Here is a 20678-nt window from a genome sequence, read left to right as displayed (position 1 = left end):
CATTTTAACTTCAATTTTTCACTTTCATATTTTGTAATATACTGTTCATTGAGCCTCTACTTTCACAGACTCAAAATAATTTTTTAAGAGTTTGAGCCAATTACTTTTTGTCTCCTATATTACTATTAAAAATTACTTTCATAAAGGGAGAGCTGTAGCAACTTTATAAAATGTCATCTTTTAAACTTTCAGTTTTAGTAGCAAAAAAACTAATTAATTGGCAATCATCTGTTGTTACATTCTAAATAAGTGCATTTAATTAAATTACTCATTAATGAATTTCATTATAAACTCCTAAATACCATATTTTCCTATCACAAGCACATTTCATTTATCATATTTCATTTTTCTTTTAAATTTTGGTTTTCTTTTCATGTATGTATATATGTGTATGGAGAATTCTTTAATTCTTTAATTGCAACATTCAAGAGAAAAGTAACATAAGTTAAATAATAGGTTTCGGAACATAGTGAGTTAAACAATTTTCCTTAACATGAAATAAACTTCTGCCAAATTTCATTCATAATTTCAACTCAGTCAATGTACCTGAAAAGTAATTGCATATAAATTAGAACATGTGACTATCTTATAGTCTTCCAAATGGGTTAGCATAAAGCGGAGAAGTGACATTAAGGGAGGATAACAAAAACCAAGCAGTGTTCTTGAGCTGTACTGTATTTTCCAGTGAAGTAATGTAAAAAATCATAGGAAATAAACATTAAAGTTTGCCTCTATGAAAAAGAAAAAATCCAGTCAATGATCTTGATATATCCCCCTTTGACATCGTATATTTATCCATTTAAACACATAATGTAAAACCTAGTATATGAATATATAACACATAATATCCCAATAGGTTCTTTTTCTTGCTCAATTTATTTAGATATTCTAACAATACGTAGACAATATCAGAATGTGTAGTTGTCCCAATAAAACACATTGAGAGTTTCATATTTCTTAATGGACACATTTATATGATGCAGCAGGATAAATCAATAAAACTTGAATGGGAAAAAAAGCAACTCAATCTTTATATACTTCAGTTATCTTTCCATTACAATAATGGTAACATTTATTCATGATAAAGTTTTAGTTATGATTCTGAAATACATGCTCTATTCCATGACTAAAGTGTTTTCTCATGTTTTTCTTATGACAGGATGATGAGGTAAGGGAAAGTCGATTCAGCTTCACAGCCTATGGAATGGGACCATGTCTGCAAGCAAAAGATGGTGTGACCCCAAAGGGCCCAAACCATCCTGCCCAGGTAATGCTGAAAAGTCCTGATGAAATGAGGAAGGTTTTTATCGACAGAGCCAAGAAGATTGACACCATCTCTCGAGCCTGTTTCCCATTAGCCTTTTTGATTTTTAATATTTTCTACTGGGTTATCTATAAAATTCTTAGGCATGAGGATATTCATCAGCAACAAGATTAAGCCTCTGGGGGCATGCAAGTGCAAATGATCAATTCAAAAGAAAGTTTCTTTGCCATAGGTGTGTGTATATATGTGGGTGTGATGTACAAATGATGACCATCATATTAAAATGACATATGGGAAGGTATTGTTATGATATGCTATGCAAAGTCACAAGGCAGATTAAGGGTCTTTTAATGGATACAAAAATATATATTGTAAGGATTCTATTTCATATTAATTTAAGATTTTCTGTCCTTTCACAGTATATCATGTAAGTGGAACTATTATTGCCAATGTGTTTGTATTGTTATATGAAATCACATAATAGTACATGTGAAAACTACTTTGGAAATTCTTGGTTTTCAGTTCAATGACGTTAAATCTTACAAAAGTAAAATTTGCACAATTAACTTTATAAATGGAAAAGGTGGAAATGTTGAAGATTTTAAATATCAGTAGCTTGAGGTTTTAAAATATTTTCTTGTACTGTAGCTACAAAACAGAAAAGTAATCAATTAATTCAGTAGATAACTCAGTAATTGAGGATTGTACATACAAATACCATGGGGTCAAGTTATGTAATACCAAGAAACATTCAAATTATAAAATTAAAACTTACGTACTACCAAAAAATTCAAATTATAAAATTAGAATAAAAAAATTTAGTATTTACATACTAAATTTAATTGTTTAGAACACAAAATTTCCCTCTTTGGAAATTTAAAACAAATAGCTTAAGAGATCATATTATATACAAAATCTACTTTTCTTAACTTTATAGCTCTATAAATGAAGATGGAAATACTGAAAACAACAGCATTGTTTTTAAATAAGTGCTAGAGCTGTGTATTTTGAATTATTGCCAAATACCACAGAATGCAAGCCAGCACCCTTGTTTTGTTAGATTTTTAATAGCTGCTTAATTGTCTATACGTAATTATGTTTAATGTTTTGATATAATTGAACAAAGTTCAGTAAGATTTTTATATTTTAGCTTAGAATGAGACTTTAAAATTCAATGGGATTATAGTATTTACATTTTGATAAAAATGAATTTAATTAAAACAAAAATGGATTTATGAAAGATTTTTTTAAAAAGAACAGTTTCCCATCAAAGTTATATGGGTTCAAACTCTTAGCTCCCAATGTAAGGAGGGAAGATTTTAATTCTAAATTATATAAATAAGTCATTTCTATAAAATGAGGATTGGTTGTTTTTATATTTCTGAATTAATTATTTCAATATATATGCCATGCAGTAGATGTGAATAATTTTAAATAAAATTTTTACTTAAAATTTATCAACAACCCCATGGAATTATTTTAACTGCAATGGGGCATTAACTCATTTCATGCAGCGTAATTAAGTACAAATATATGATCGAGTTCTCGGTGAAATTGCACCAGACTCTAATTCTTTTTCAGTTTGGCAATTTTTTGCATTATTTCTTACCAGTATTGTTTTATTTTTAAAAAGTTCTAGAATGCTTTTTAGATACGTTTAATGATTGGTCAGATTTGCTAAATGGAAACTCAATGTGCCAAATGATAGACAGAGAAAGGTTTAAACATTAAGAAAACAATTTACTCAAATTTAAGAGGAAAAAATAAGCCAGTCTTTTAATCAAATGGTATTATTTTCTGAACTTTAACCACTCTCAAACTAAAAGCAAGAACTGCCATTTAATGTTAAAAGTTTCTCAATGCTATTGAACTTTGGTCTACCCAATAGTAGTTTGTAAAAACAACTTTTGAAAAAATAATGTTTATTCAGCAATTTTTGCTAGTGGAGGACCAAACTGCCCTCCTTTATAAATAAGTTAAAACACTATGCAGGGGAAAAAAAAAAAATCATGTTTGTCATTAAATGCAAATGCCACAACTGGAAGAAAGTGTTACTCTTTATTTACAGAGTAAGTGGGCCGGGACGTTGAACACAGTCTTTTTCATGTGGTGTGTATGAATCAAAACCATGGGAGTATATTCTTGTACTAAAGATAGATTAGAGCCAGATATGCTGCTTGTGTTCCCTGGGGATAAGCTGGGTGGTTTGAAGTTATGATAAACTACATTGTCTCAATATGTCTCTGAAATACTTGAATATATTTTTCTGTACTTTACACATCTTATTTCAAAAGTTCTCCATCATTGTTTCAATTAAGTGAATTCTGCCAGAAGCAAACAGAAATGTAATGAACTTCCTCCCCCAAAGAAATTCACAGACATCGCTTGTTTTCATATTTGAGAATATTAAAAAATGTCTCTTTTATCCCTCAAACTTGGAACGTAAAAATATTAGCCACAAGACAACTTGTCAGCAGGAGCATTGGTATGGTAGAAATCTCTTATCTTAAAAGTATTATACTTTGCTTGGGTATATATATTTATCATTGTCTTAACAATACTAAGAAAATACTCTGATGGTTGTGACTCATATGGGCAACAATGGCAGTATTTGTATGACAGATTCCAAATTGTTTAAAGAAATGTGTCCCCCGGAATGAACTCTTACAGATTGTTTAAAACTGGAAAACTACATAGCAATTAACATTTCAAGGTAGTAGTTGTCTCAGTAAGTTCTGTGTCAAATCCTAATATTTCAAATCCAAGCCAACAAAAAACTGTTAGTGGTGAGAAAATTCAAATGTGTTCTTATACACTAATTACCCACATGCATGTTGGAATTCTAATGCAGTTATTCTGAAGTGTTTTAAAGTAGCCACATTAGAAAGTTTGTAACTTTTGGACATGCAGTTTATTGCAATTTTTCTTATTATTATGTATCTCAATCATTGAAATTTATGGTTCCATAGTATATGAATTTTTAGGAAACCTTGTATCTTAGCATATATATGCCATACTTCTTTCTTCCTCAAACATTAGAATTGAAGTTCATCTATAGTGGGGATCTAGAACTTTCTTTACTACTTAAAATAGATTCCAGAAAGAAACTGTAGAAGCAAGAAGGCCAAAGATCTTTAAAATTTCTCTAACCTTTCCACATGTTACTCAATGGCAATTACTCAACCTGCAGAGCCCAGCCAACTCCCAGCTGCTGTGTTTAAAAGATTGTATGACTACTTATTTTATTCTATAATTAATTCTTATTCTATGGATATAGTCTAATAACATTTACCCTAATTTTGAACTATAAATGCTTTAAAAGCTATTTATCCCTAAAATATGAATACCTTAGGTTTATGAATTCCCAGGATCTTATGGAAGACCATGGAAATTTTAGAAAGAAAATGTGAAAAAGCAGGCAGAAAAAATTTGTTGGCTACTTTAGCACTCTGTGTAACTGAAGTTGTTGTGATTTTAAGAGAAAGATAAATCTATCTTCCATACTATACATCCTATTTTTTAAAAATATACTTGTCTATTCTTAGCATGATATACCTCAACCTGCTAGTCACTTCAGAGGACTGAATGTTACATTGGCAGTTAAATTTTCTTCTCATCTATAAAGTACATTCCATGAAATGGACTCCAGGGAATATGGGAATTGCCAATATTAAAAGTAGAAAATACTCTCATATTAAAAATAGGAAATTGGCAATACTGATATTCATAGATGTCCCTAACGACAACTAGAGCACTCTAAAAATGTAGCTCTTAGATTGAAAATGTGTCACAGTCCTTAGAGCAATCAGTCATTAACAATATTTGAGGTCATGTCTCTTATTCCAGGACAGATTTCATGTACTTTGCAACAGAGGTAAGAGCAAAACCTCTCAAAATTTGTCAGCACATACCATCTGTATTTCTCATCTAGTTGATGCTGAACAAAGCAAGCCTTTCCATGTATACAGCATAAATTTACATTTAATCTATTAATATTCATTGATGCTGACAAGGCAAAGACCATAAAGTAATGAGATGGGTTTAAACATATTAAAAGAATAAGTATGGGTTCTACCACAGGGCTTTGCATTTTAACGATCCAGCCAAGACAAATATAATCAATAGAAAATAGCTTATAAACTAATAGTAATCTTAGTTCACTGAGATTGGTCAAGAATTGTCTAGTGACTCAGAGAGTATTTTTTTGTATCTTTATAATAGCAACCTTGTCTTTTGAATTACAATCACTTATTAAGCACAGTTATGATAACTACCTTTAATTTGGGGATTCAGTTTGGGAACCAGATAATTTTATTGCCTTTGTTTGGCTTCTGGACTGTTAACTTGCTATTGTAGAGGTATTGAAACTTAGCACAATCAGTTCTGACAGACTATAAAGGTGCATCATCACTTGCTGGTTTCATGTGCATTTCAGAGAAAAATTGAGTCAAAAAGACTGCACAATTTTTTTAAGTGACAAATTTTAATATCTCTTTAAACTGTACCTCAATTACCATATCTGCTCAAGCAAAAATAAAGGACTCTCTGGTACAGTTTTTAAAGTAATTTTGACAAGACCACTTTCTTTAACTGAACTTAGCTGAATAATGGGCAGTGGAAAAGTATGAAATGAAGATAAGAATTCTATAAAAGACTAAAATTTTGAATATAATGGCAACCAAGTCTTATTCTCCACAATACCTTCATAATTGCTTACTGCATTCTCTATTTCAGAACACCATGCCATTTGTAATAGTGTAGGAATAACCATGTCCATCTCAATAATCACCACATAGTCTTTAAACACAGTCAATCTTAGATTCCATGACATATATATTGTAGACCTTGAAGTGTATCAATTCATTCACTTTGACATTTCAAAGAGATGCTAAAATAAGAATTACTGCTTGTGGCTATAAGACAATCTGGTGATTTTTAACACAATATTCTAGAAAATGAAATGTATATGGACATGACACACGGGTTCGCTCTTGATTGAATGAAATATCCATTATACCAGTCGCACTTTTATTCCTTTCTAAGAGGTGTCTTCCTCAGCAGATACATTGGCTTTTATTTTCTTGTTAGATCCTACAAAGAGTGGTAAAATATAGCGGTCCCATAATCTCATTGCTATATAAACTCTTCATGAATAAACAATCAATTGTACACTATGAGTTGTATTAATATAATTAACTTTGAAATTAAACTTTTGTCCCAGCCCCCATTTCTCTTTAGAAACATATTGATATTAAGCAGTGAACTTCTACAGGGCTGCAGCTGCTATTCTAATTACTTAAAAAAAGAAGTGATGCTTATTTTCTCCATTACAAAGATCTTAGAACCTGTGCATTATTAAAAATATAACTACCTATGATTTGCAAATAACAAGGGCAGGGAAAATATTCTGAAGAAGCCTCTCCCAGAAGTCAGACCAACAGAAAGAGAAATCCTGAGCTAATAGCAAAGATCCTCTCACTCATTCTTTTTCTTCTACACTTTCCATGTTAATGGTGCCTTCATCTCTTTCCTTTTCTATCTCATGCACAAATGCATTCACACATATGTGTGTATACACACACTCTTATAGGTTGTTAGTGGAATAAATTCCTTCAAATTGGAAATGCAAAGGAAGTCAACTTTTCTGGGCAAAGTTAATAATTTTGTGATATGTTTTCAATATAAATGACGCTTGATGGGAAATATGAGCAGTGCAGTCATTTGATTTGGCCATCTCTTAAGGATGGAAGCATAATATTTTGCCTCAACAACACATGAACAAGCTACATGGGTCAAAATTTTCTCCAACTATTAACAATAGAATTCTAAAACACTACTTGGACTGTGTTTGAAGAATGACTAAATATTTGTCAGACCATTCTTCCAAAAAACAACTAGTAATAACCAGTAATGCTGGATGATTTCATGTCTTAACAGGCATTTTTCTCAGTATTTTTCATGGTTCACTCATAAGCAAAATAAAAAGAGAATTTTAGAGGTGATAGAATAAATGTTTTTATTTTTGTTTTAAAATAGTTTTAAAAAATATTGATTCTGATCGCTGGCTGTACATCAGAATCCCTTATGCGTCTTTAAAAACATATAGAGGCTGAGGTTCAACACAGAAGATTGTAATCCAATCACTGACTAAACAAATATTTGTCAAGAACCTTCTATGAGGGCGCCTGGGTGGCTCAGTTGGTTAAGCGACTGCCTTCGGCTCAGGTCATGATCCTGGAGTCCCGGGATCGAGTCCCGCATCAGGCTCCCTGCTCGGCAGGGAGCCTGCTTCTCCCTCCGACCCTCCCCCCTCTCATGTGCTCTCTCTCTCTCATTCTCTCTGTTTCAAATAAATAAATAAAATCTTTATTAAAAAAAAAAAGAACCTTCTATGAATCTGCCATTGTTCTAAGTGCTGAATTCAGTATGTTTGGAGTAAGACATGAAATTCTGGATTATTGGCAAAGTTCCACAAGTGAGAACAATTGATCTGAACATACATAAACCTATTTTTCCAAGAAGACTCAATTTAAACCTGAATTTTTTTATAATTTTTTCTTTCTTCAAATTCATTTTAGCTCTCATTTACATTCTTAGAATTAAAAAATAAACCTTTGAGATGTTTCAGATCAACTTCCCTCCCAATGTCAGAATGTTCACCATTATATTCCTGATCCAAAATTATCCACATTCTTCTAAATTTCTTCACTAACAGGTATCTCATTATTCTGAAGGCAGCCTGTTCCACTGTGACATAGATCTAAATGATAAAAGAAAGCTAATCTTTGTAAGAAATTACTTTTACTTCGTAAATTGCAAATAAGTCTACTCCATTCCCTGGAGACATTGCTTCATTTATTTTTTCATATCTTTTGTCTATGTTTAGGCTCAGTCAGTACCATTTTCTCAACCCCTTATTAACTGACTTTATCCTTATGTAAGCCATTTATAAATGCACTTTATGTATTAAACAATGATGAGACATTGTCAGGTTTATAAAATAATGAAATATAAAATTAATTGTCTATGTAGATTTCTATGGAAATTATTTGCAGTAACTTTAAATGTCTTTCTCTAACATAGCAAATATTTTAAATGAAGTCCCTAGAAATATATTTCATCATACAAAGATATTATATAAAACCCTGCAAAATAATCTGCATTAAAAAAACTATCAGCTAAATGTAAATCATATTTTTAGAGTAAAGGTAGAGTAAAAATGTAATGAATTAAGTTGTTGTATTTTAAGAGTTGATTTCTCTCTTGCGGGAGCTTTAGTAAAGGTGCCTTCAGGCAGCCCACTAGTACACACATTATCCAGCCTGGTTTGTTAATGTGAACAAAGAGAAGGGAGCTGTGGGTTAAAGGCCAGGAAGGGATTCGCATGTAAGACTGTGTTTAAACATGCTTGAATAATTTTGCACTCCTTCACTTTCATCTCTATGAATTATGCAATAGCCATTCCTTAATTCCTTAAATTTATATTTTAGTGTATGACAGATCATAATGGAGGGGGTAAAATAGAGTGAAGTGGCCCACCGTTTTATGATTATATAATATGCTGTGGAAAACAAAAAAAAAAGAAAATGTGCCATATATTCTCAATGGGCCATCTTAATATCACATACAGTGACTTTATTATTAGTGAGCCAAAATGTTTAAAAGACTACCAAAAAAAAAATGTATTGCTCTTTTATGGTGTTAACTATTTTTCTGTAAATTTAAAATGTCTTCCTGGGTCTGATGTCTGTCTTCCTGTCAAGATGGTGTCATATTTTTCAGGACATTATGCTGAAAATATATTTAAAAATGTATGCATGATTTTATCAACTTGTTTCTCATGATACTGTCTTTAGTTCAATTCTGCAACTAACAAACTCTCTAATCAGAGTCATTAACTCATGTACGGTATGTGGTATTTATCATGTAACTGTAGATAATTTGATCAAAACCAATAAAAATTAACACTTTTCAAGGATGTGGATACCTCTTTTGTCCCATTTTTATAAAGATCAAATTTTATCAAAAGGTCGTGTTGTTTTCCTGATAAAAGTCATACTAGATTTCTGTTTTGACGGAAACTATCACATCGAGGTCACAAACCCAGTCATATATCCATGCAGAGAAGCTTTAATATATGCATTCCATTATAGGAAAAGTATGCTAAGGGAAACGGGAATGGAGCTTTTCTACTCAGAATAGAATGAGAGATGTGTTCCTATCTAGAAAAGTGATTTGACATTATCATATTTATAATTTTTATTTGAAAGCCTTTTCCTGAAAAGCTACGTATTGAATAAACCACTTTTACCTCACTGGCCCATAAGGACCATTTCAGAATGGAACATTGGTGTTTTGTTTTTTGTTTTGTTTTGTTTTTATCTGGAATTTTTTTCCTCTACATGAGAAGGATAGAGTTTAATGGTAAAGAAATAAGAGGAAAATTAATGTGTAAAAAATCCAAGAAAATATTGCAGTATGTGAAAACTAGTCTCTCATTTGGGAACCACCTATAATTTATATGTAACAATATTTTACAGAATTTCAGATATTTATTGGCTGCACAAGGTTGAGGAAAATTGATAGACTGAAAATTCCTTGATAAGTTGGCCTTCACTAACTACTTGAACTGTACTTGAATAGTCATATAATGTCACCAGATTCTTGACTGAATGCTTCCAAAGAATTAGGCAAGGTCATCTGTAAGTACAAGTACGAGAGGTATCTATATGTAATAGATGCTTAAACAAAATGTACATGAATAAGCATAATGTGACTACAGCTTATTGGTAAACTCTGATTTTTAAAAATCAAAGTGTACTACCACAGTTTAAAATATTTTAATTATTCTCATTTATATCCATTTCAATACCACTAAATTGGTTGTTTTTATCCAGGTATTTTATCACAATTTACTCTTGCTGACAGTTGCTTTCTTCCTTGAGAAACTTATTTTCTAATTATATTTTTTGTAACTTTGTACAGTTTACATTTTTATTTTTATTTTTATTTTTATTTTTTTAAGATTTTATTTATTTTTTTGACAGAGAGAGACACAGCGAGAGCAGGAACACAAGCAGGGGGAGTGGGAGAGGGAGAAGCAGGCTTCCCGCAGAGCAGGGAGCCCAATGTGGGACTCGATCCCAGGACCCTGGGATCATGACCTGAGCCGAAGGCAGACGCTTAACGACTGAGCCACCCAGGCGCCCTACAGTTTACATTTTTAATTATGCATCCTTGGAAATCTTAAGTTGAAAGGAAGCCATCATTACTGAACTATAGTATACTAAATAGGTATTTTGTTTTTCTGCTTCCTTATTTTTGACTCCATTTCAAAAATTAAGTTACCTCAGTAGATGTTCGTGGGTTTTTTTAAGATTTTATTTATTTATTCATGAGAGACATAAAGAGAGAAAGACAGAGAGAGGCAGAGGGAGAAGGAGAAGCAGGCTCCCCGCAGAGCAGGGACCTCCCCAATGCTGGGCTGGATCCCAGGACTCTGGGATCAGGACCTGAGTGGAAGGCAGACACTTTACTGACTGAGCCACCCAAGTACCCCTTCAGTAGATGTTCTTTATGTCACAGTGGTCTGCCTTAAAAAATTCACTCCAGCACATGGCTGACTGGAAGCTGGGCTGGGAAAGAAAGCTCACTCATAGTCCATTCTGTGACGTGGGGAATGACTTGTCTGAAAACATGTTCTCCAAACAAGGAATACTAGATAGAAATCAAATGACAATGTTTACTTATGTAGCCTAATGGCTCTTGGTCTTCCAAACAGGGCTCTGTTTTTAAGTCATTCATAAAATTCATTCTTTCAGGTTTTGAGTAGATGTCGGATTCCATTTTCTTCTGAAAAAATAAAAAGCTTTTCTAAAGGGTTGGTTACAGAAATAATTGCATTTATAGATTTGTAGGGTCTTTTTTGAAACAATTACTTCTCCCAAAAAAGTAATTTCATACCATTGACCTTGTTTGAAATATTTACTCTATGAAAGATCATTCTTACTAGTGTAACATTGTATTTGCTAAGTAGCTAATCAAAAACTAAATATGATATGAAGCATAAATAACAAAGTGAATATATTCAAATCTCCAAATTATTTATTTATTTATTTATTTTTAAGATTTTATTTAATTTATTTGACAGAGAGAGACACAGCGAGGGAAGGAACAGAAGCAGGGGGAGTGGGAGAAGGAGAAGCAGGCTTCCCGCTGAGCAGGGAGCCCGATGTGGGGCTTGATCCCAGGACTCTGGGATCATGACCTGGGCCGAAGGCAGATGCTTAACGACTAAGCCACCCAGGCACTCGAAATTCCGAAATATTTAAAATAGAGTGGAAAACCAAAAGCATAGATTTATTTTTTTAATTGCCAGAACGTGGTTGCTAATAAACTATTAAATCCCTTGAAATATAGTTTTAATCTTGCATATTGTTATTTAATAAATACTAGGATGGACACTGCAAGTCTACCTGCTGGTAATATTGTCTCTGGCTGCTTCCTTTGTTCTCCTAATCATCATCAACAGATCTTTCTGAGTCTTTACTGATTAGGCCCTGAAAACCTCAAGGGGTGGCAAACAGGAAAGCTTCTTTCACGTTCAGGAGCAAAGCAAGGAAGGAAATAACATCTGCAGGAACCATGTGTCATGGGCAAGAGACTTATTTTATGTAGGGTTCATATTATTCCTAGGTAATCAATAATCATAATAAGATCAATCTTTTCTAAAATTATGGAAATTCATATGTTGCATATAGCAAATTAAAATATTTTTACAGTTCCAGCTATTTGTTTTTTTTCCCTTTTTAAATAAAAAAGGATGAGAAATAGAGATTGTATATTCTTTGTAATTTACTTTGAATCTATAAAATCAGAACCCATTTAGTTGTTGAGTTGGTTATGTTCGAGATATTTTCATATTGTCTGTGAAAGTTAACTAATGAAAAAAGATGTTATCTTATATCATAAAGAAATACACCTGGAGACACTATGTTCGTAAGAGTTATTTACCTAATAGACAATATAATTTAGTTTCTAAAAGGAAACTTTAAAAAGTAATATTAATGTGATAGTACTTAACATTGTGAGCATATTTTTAATAACTCTTACATTGTTTTTTTATGCTAAACATGCATACCTTTTAATATGTGTTATGTATTATATTCCTAAGCAATAAAATCTGATGAGTTCACTTGCCATAATTAGCATATTTAAATCCCTAACAGATCAAAAATTTTGATTCTTATGACTCAGAAATACATTTACAAAATATAAAAAGTAATATGCAATTATCTATTTTAATATCATTATTCTGTTATTTCTAAGTAAGATGAGCCAAACCCCTTTGGAATCTTCAGTAAGCATTACAAGTACTAACTCAGTACATACCGAAAAGTTTTCACAAAATAAATCACAAGCAGTAACATCCTATGCGCTGCGTACCCTTAGTTTTGAGCAAGTCCCCCAAATTGTCTAAAGAACCATTATTCATACTCATAATTGGAGTTTTTAAAATTACCTAAAATTAAAAATTTAGATCACATTTATAAGGTATCTAGGGCTATTATATTTTCGCAGATTATACATTCTTTTCTAATAAATGTAAGCCACTCTGAGCCTAAACCACAAGATGGCTCCCTATCATTGTATTGGGAATTATAAATGTCATTAAAGATGATAAGACTAATTTCACTAATGACTGAGGGCGCTATTTTGGCATAAGAAGTATATTACAGTTTTAAGAAATTATACAAATCAGTATAATTCTGCTGTTTAACACCTTTATTAAATAGGGTGTTGAGGGATAACCTACTCCAAACCCTTATTTTACAAGTGATAAAATGGAGCCCAAAGATAAAAGGCAATTCTGCTCAATGTTACTGACCCTGGCAACTATTGAAGCCAGAGCTGTTACTCCCCTCTCAGGTGATCCTTGTTCTTGATCTTCAAGCTAAGGTAAGAGGGCCCTGGGTTACTGGGATCAGAAGCTACAAGATAAATATTAGCAACTTCCTGGATTGACAACTTTACCATAAAGTTTGAAAAACCTATGTTATGAAAGAAATGTAAAGTTAAAATGATTATAAAATATGAAACAGAAATAGAAAAGAAATTTTCTTATAGAAGAAAATCTGCTTCAGGTACCACTTTGTTTTCCAATTCCATTCCAATTTCAGTAAGGGTTCTTGGTGGAAATGTTTAACAAGTGCTGGGAACCACGCAGTCTCTCTTTGAGCTATTTTAAGAAGCATAAATACAGTCCACTGCTGAGGATAGGTATTAATTTGGAAGTGAAGAAAACATGTCCAGGGATTCTCATCACCATTTACATCCTAACACTAAGTTCATGTTCCTCTTCTCTGTGCTTCACTTTATATCAACTTACTCTTCCCCACCTGACTGGATGCGAAAAGGCTGGGAAGGCTAGATGTAGAGACAACTTTACATGAAGGGAAAGAAGAGATAAGGAACATTTTTTTTTTAATTTTATTTATTTATTTGACAGAGAGAGACACAGCGAGAGAGGGAACACAAGCAGGGGGGGTGGGAGAGGGAGAAGCAGGCTTCCCACTGAGCAGGGAGCCCAATGTGGGGCTCAATCCCAGGACCCTGGGATCATGACCTGAGCTGAAGGCAGACGCTTAACGACTGAGCCACCCAGGTGCCCCAATAAGAAACATTCTTACTTAGTGTCTCCATCATCCGAGCATGTGAAAAGCCTCCATCTGACATAACTGGCTTAATTTCTTGATTAAGTTAACTGGTCACTAATACTGTAGAAGACATGGTCCCAGCATGTCAAATATTTAAAAGAAAATAATCCATGGGAAATTAAAATATGTTGTCAAGATGACCATGTTTTAGTTCTACTGTATCTTGTAGATCTCCTATTTCAGTATATGATTTAAAATCTCTACCTTCAAAGTAGCAATAGTGTTAATTGTGTTATTTAAACCACAAAAGCAAAGCTTTGTTACTTTAGATGTTTCCTTTTACTATTTCTGTCTTTCAATATATGGCTATTTCATCTTAATTTAAATTTCTCTTCGCTTTTTAATTATTTAATTATTTATTTATTAAATGTTTTATTTATTTATTCATGAGAGTCAGAGAGAGAGAGATAGAGAGGCAGAGGCAGAGGGAGAAGCAGGCTCCCCACCCAGCAGGGTGCCCAATGCGGGACTCGATCCAGGACCCCGGGATCATGACCTGAGCCGAAGGCAGACGCTTAACGACTGAGCCACCCAGGTGCCCCATCTCTTTGCTTTTTTAAAGCGTTCCTCAAAATCTTTAATAGGAAAAATAATTCAGTACACGAAATATCCAAGAATGGAAACATACATCATAAATCTTGTTTGAATGTTCTCTTCAAAGTACAAGTACACAATCACAATAAAATGTTAAAAAAATTTTAAAAATAAGGATTGCTATTAGTGCTTTCTCTCTCTCTCTCCACTCCTATTTTTTTTTTCCTCTCTATGCCTCTATTTGCTATCATATTACTTTTCTGTTATCTCCTTTCTCTTCTCTCTTCTCCAAGGTCAAAATACATATATGTTTCCAAGTTAAATGTAGGGCTCTAATTAGTGCCTTATCTCATTACAAAGCCACGGAATTTCCAATTAATTCAAATTTAATTAATTTGACAGCTTCTATTCAGAGAAAGAACTGCTTCAAATTAGCACCATGTTTTTCATCAAATTTAAGTAATTATGTATATTCCACAAAATAAAATTTGGGTTTTTTTTAATGAAATAACACTAGCCAGCATTGGGATAATCTGAATACTGTGATATTATAATATTTATTTACAGCCACAATGTCATAATCACTAGGCTATAGTGTGGTAAGATATTTCAGATTCCTACTTTCAGCTGTTACTTAACATCATCATTTTCCAGCTTTTTTAGTCATTTGAATAAATTCACCTCAGTGATGTCATTTGCATAAATTCGCAAATTCCCAAATAAAAATTGAATAATATTGAAGCCAAAGAAATAAACAATTCTCTTTTTTGCTTACTTTTTAAATTTAAATTCCAGTTAGTTAACATACAGTGTAATATTAGTTTCATGTGTACAATATGGTGATCCAACACTTCCTCACAACACCCAGTGCTCATCACAAGTGCACTCCTTAATCCCCATCACCTATTTTGTCCAGTCCAAGCCCCACCTACCTCCCCTCTAGTAACCATCAGTTTGTTCTCTATAGTTAAGAGTCTGTTTCTTGGTTTGCCCTGCTTTCTCTCTCTCTTTTTTTTCCCTTTGCTTCTTTGTCTTTTTTTTTTTTTTTTAAAGATTTTATTTATTTATTTGACAGAGACAGAGACAGCGAGAGCAGGAACACAAACAGGGGGAATGGGAGAGGGAGAAACAGGCTTCTTGCCAAGCAGGGAGCCCGATGTGGGACTCAATCCCAGGACTCTGGGATCATGACCTGAGCCAAAGGCAGACGCTTAACGACTGAGCCACCCAGGAGCCCTGCTCCTTTGTCTTGTTTCTTAAATTCCACATATGAGTGAAATCATATGGTATTTGTCTTATTCTGACTGACTTATTTCACTTAGCATAATATTCTTTAGCTCCATCCATGTCACTGCGAATGGCAGGATTTCATTCTTCTTTATGACTAATATTCCGTTGAAGATATAGATATCTTCTTTATCGTGTGGTGTATATATACAATGGAATACTACTCAATTTCTATTTAACAACAAAAATAGAAGTATTTTAATTAGACATTATAAACTTAGCTCATGCATGAATGCCTAATTTTGAAAAGCATTTGGATAAAATTCTTTGATTCATCTCTGTTCTGTCATTCAAAGAAAAATAAAATATATTATAAATCAACATTTTTTTACATGGTAAAATTATAATTTGGGAAGAAAAATTATCGATAATCTACCCCTCCTATAAGAATAATTGAAAAACACAGGAACTGGCATCAGTCCTGAAAATCATGCTGAGTCTGCTAAAATTGTTATATAGAGAAACATGTATTAGAGAAAGTGAACATGAAATTTTTTGAATTGAACTAATGTTTAAAAGTTCTTCAGAAGCCTCTGTGCTCCTCATTATTCACCCTTATATCTTTCTTTAAGTATGTATTTATTCTTCAATATATTTATGATATTTTTATTGTTTGTTTGATGTAGAGTATAAATGTTGAAACTATGAGTTTACTTTCAGTTTCTATTTATTTATTAATAATAAAATTTCCTTAAGATGTTTGTGTAGTTTATAAACTCTGCTTAGTGGCCATTTTCAGACACTGAGAAGCAAGCACATAAATCAAATGATAGTCATGGTTGAAATAAATCCCAAGGGTTTTTCAATGAATAAAATAATTCTTATACAACCCTGGCAATTTAGAAACTATTACAATAATGTCAAGTAGAGTTTAGTTGGAATGTTCCAAGATAAATATGTTATCTTCTTGTGACCCTTTTAATTCATACCTGCCCTACGTCATCCTCAGAGTTTAGAATTTAGGGGGGATTAATTTAGTTCAAGGTCTCTACTCAATGTGTACCCCACTAAATAGGACAATTGGCCCATATAAAAGCAATCTAAACCTTCGGGGTGACCCAGCAGTATTTCAGACCTCTGCCGCAGACTAATTTTCTCTGGTCCTCTGTGGGGAAAAAATCAGGAGTGAGAAAAGAGGGCGAAGGCCAAAATTATGTGCATTCTCCTTTGTTATAAATGCTGAAGTCATGGACTTCTATCTAGTACTAGACCTGTTCAGTCACCTAGACCTTTCCCTAAAGCATGTAAATGTCACTCCAGGCATGAAACCATGAATAAGCTGTTCTTCATATACAACAAGACTAATATTTTATACAATCTCCCTATTGATGGAATTAAAAGTTTAGTAATAAGGGTCAGGATCAATAGAAAACCCACATGTTCTCCCCAATTCATCTCTAATACCACATGACTATCATTTATCTGTTTACATGTTCGTATTAGGGCTAACTGCATTCTTCAGAATAGCAGCCATATGTTAATTTTGTAACCTCAACGTCAAGCACTTATCTGGTAAGTGATCAATTAATGCATGGTTGTTTTATAAATTATTGAATTAAAACAAATTACCAAATTTTGGGTATTGTAGAAATTGAGGCATATAATGAATCGTCAGTGTGCTCACAGCCTAGTTTCCTTAAAAATTTCTTTTATAAGATTATATTAGAGTTAAATTACCTTTTCAAAATACACAAAACATATGCATTTTAGTGTACCAGATACCACTCACATTCAAAACCTATGTCTATCCATGAAGTTGAGAATTTGAGAATAGAAAAGAATCTGGATCACAAGGTAATTAATAAATTTTTGTAATGAACACTAAATGTGGTTAAGATCATTTTAAAATATAAAATGGCATTTTATTTGTCCCAGAAAATGATATTATTATAAGCCAAACTTAGTATCTCTTCTGTTAATCACATTGTTCCCATAATTACCAACATTCAAATTTACAATTATCCAGATTATTTAGTATGATTTAGTTTAAATATTGTTACCATTACACTTGCTGATTTTTTTTTTTTTTTAGTTTTCTCCAAATTCTCTCCAACCCTATCACTCAAGATTTTTTTGAATTGGTAAAACCATTGCTAATTAGTGTTATCTTCTATTTTTTGCTTTCTCATTGAAAAGAAAACCAGAAGAATTTTCTTCCAGATAATTCTGCTTAGTTCTTTGTGGGGCTATAACGTATTTATAGTGAGGATGGAAGCTACCAGCAGCACTCTGTGAAATGGGCTCACCACACACACAAACCACAGGGACGTGTGAAAAAGCAAGTAAGTGAGAGCTTTACTAACATTTGCAAAATGTTTCCTTGGCAACAGATTCATACCTCACGGAATAACTTTGAAACCACCTGCAGCATCTCGAACATTTGGATCCTTTTGCACCATGGAATTTCAATGAAATATGTTCAACTGTGAATTTTAACGAACTTCTCCGATGGCGCTATTGGGTAAATATAAAAAAACATCTGTGGTAGATTTGGGGCTCTGGATGAATTACATCCAAATTCAATATGTTGAAACAAAAAATGAGAAGACAGATCATATTCAATATATGTGTGTAAGTAGCGTAGTGTGACTATAATACTTTATGTTTGGTGTCTACCACTGTCAATAAATTGAGGAGGCAGAGTAAGATCAACTGGATGTTGTGTATGGATTTTAAGTATCTACTGTTTTCAACTGTATCACACAACTCCACATAAAGAAAATGCAAAAAAAACCCCAAAAAACCAAAAAACGGTACTTAAACCAATACAGATTTACCATGTAACAAAGGTAAGAATAATATGGAAAACTGTTTCAATGATATTATATAACAAACAACATTAGTCATCTTTCAGAAGAATTACTGTAGTGCCTGGAGGCTAGTTGTGTTACGTCAGTTCACCCTTGTGACTCAGAGCTTATAGCATATAAAAGATATGTTAATATGCACAGCCCTCTGAGGAGTACCGTGATTCACCATGATGTTACTGTATAATGATGATGTGTGCTTCATTCATGATGGATGGTTCTGGGAAGATGTCAAGGAAGCACAATGATTGCCTTCTGATATAAGTGGTGACCAACATAACCAGTAGAATTGCCTTCTGATATAAGTGGTGACCAACATAACCAGTAGAATTATCACTCCATCATCCCATAACCTTTATAGTACCTTAGCCATGGACGCCTGCGATGAATAGAAAACCTGTCCTCAAAAAAAATACAACTAATTAGGAGATGCAAGATGAGCACTAGATTAGAAGAATCATATCCATATAAATGTAATTTCTCAAAACACAAAAGGAATTCTACCACAAGGTTTTAAAAGTCAGTGTATAAAAGTGATGAAGGGGGCACCTGGGTGGCTCAGTCATTAAGCGTCTGCCTTGGGCTCAGGTCATGGTCCCAGGGTCCTGGGATCGGGCCCTGCATCGGGCTCCCTGCTCAGTGGGGAGCCTACTTCTCCCTTTCCCACTCCCCCTGCTTGTGTTCCCTCTCTCGCCGTGTCTCTCTCTGTCAAATAAGTAAATAAAATCTTTAAAAAAAAATAAAACAAAAAAATAAAAGTGATGAAGAACATGAACGTGGAAGCCAGACTACCTGAATTAAAAACTTGGTTGCACCATCTGCTAGTAGTAGATGGTATGACCATCACCATCTATTTAGGCAAATTGTTTTCCGTCTTTTTTTTTTTGCTGTAAAATTCAGATACTTCCAGAACTGCTGTGAAAATTTAATGAATTGATAGTTATTAAAAAAAAACCACAAAACTTTAAAATAATGCCTGTGAATTGAAATAGGAACAGCATTTTTATTAAACTTTTTCAGACTGAAAGGAACAAAGGCACACTTGTATTAATTCAGGCAATAAAAGGTTATTATAAAGATATGGAGAAATTACGAAAATCATCTTGGCCACCAGAATATAAACTCCACAAAGATGAGAGTTCTCCTGTTCACTAATGAATCTCCCACTTAGAATATGCACTTGGCACATAGGCACTTGATAAGTATTTGTGGAGTGAATAACACTGCAAAGCCAATATTTCTAGACATTGGAACGTTATTCAAAATATATGCCAAAACTCTAGCAATAAATAACTACTTGGTCATACCCTCACAGCAGACATATACAGCTTCCTCTGCTCCAGGGCTCACGACTTCATGGTTATGGGCCTCAAGCATACCGTGTCTTTACTTCCAACTTCTCCTGTGAGTAACAACTGAGTCTTTCCTAGATGTTTCTCTCAATATAATGGCTTGTCCGGACTTTTCATTTCTCTATACTGTCTCTCAGCTCTGCTCCCATTACCTACTGCTAACCTTCCCATCAGTCTCCTAGTCAATCCCCCAAAGCAAGAATTTAATAGATTCAGCCAGTCACATTCTAATATAGTCTGCTTCTATTGGGCAGAGTTTTGCATTTTTTTTTTTTAAATCCTCTTAATCTGTTAGCCCTTTTTGAGTGGTCCTGATTTGGTTTAGGCAACCAATACTGGTTTCATTAGCTGTGGTAAGATAAGAGAGTCATCTAATATAGAGCTGGTATGGCATGCAATCTGTGTGTGAGAAAATATCAAGAAGAATGAATGAAAAGCACTCATTTGGAGGCTTCCTAGAAAGGGACTATACAAAGAGCAAAAAAGTTTACTTGTCCTATCCAAGCAAATTCATAAAACGTTATGGCTTCATTTGGGAAAGGGGGAAAACCCTCAGGTATACAAAATAATAATGTCATTGGTGAGATGCAACCACTTACATGTAAAGGAATAGTTTATAAATAGCTCAACCAGCAGAAGTAATTTTAAGAGGGATGAAACATCCATTTAAGAGGTATTCCATTATTCACCAGTCACACCACCAAAATAAATGAGACTA

At 33.3% G+C, this 20678-nt stretch overlaps 1 protein-coding gene across 2 annotated transcripts in view; it reads left to right on the top strand.

Moving 5' to 3' along the window:
- Positions 1 to 1438, top strand: part of GLRA3 (glycine receptor alpha 3) — a 196076-nt gene extending 194638 nt beyond the window's left edge. For both annotated transcript variants that reach the window (XM_045880116.1, XM_045880117.1), the window contains one exon: positions 1160 to 1438. In XM_045880116.1, coding sequence (XP_045736072.1) covers positions 1160 to 1438 — 279 coding nt within the window. The remainder of the gene's footprint in view (positions 1 to 1159) is intronic.
- Positions 1439 to 20678: the final 19240 nt, after the last annotated feature.

The sequence above is a fragment of the Mirounga angustirostris genome, unplaced genomic scaffold (genome assembly GCF_029215605.1).
Source record: "Mirounga angustirostris isolate CCGP_5_RB_7025 unplaced genomic scaffold, mMirAng1.0.hap1 SCAF_2, whole genome shotgun sequence".
Taxonomy (NCBI): domain Eukaryota; kingdom Metazoa; phylum Chordata; class Mammalia; order Carnivora; family Phocidae; genus Mirounga; species Mirounga angustirostris.
This window is presented reverse-complemented; position numbering and strand designations above follow the sequence as displayed.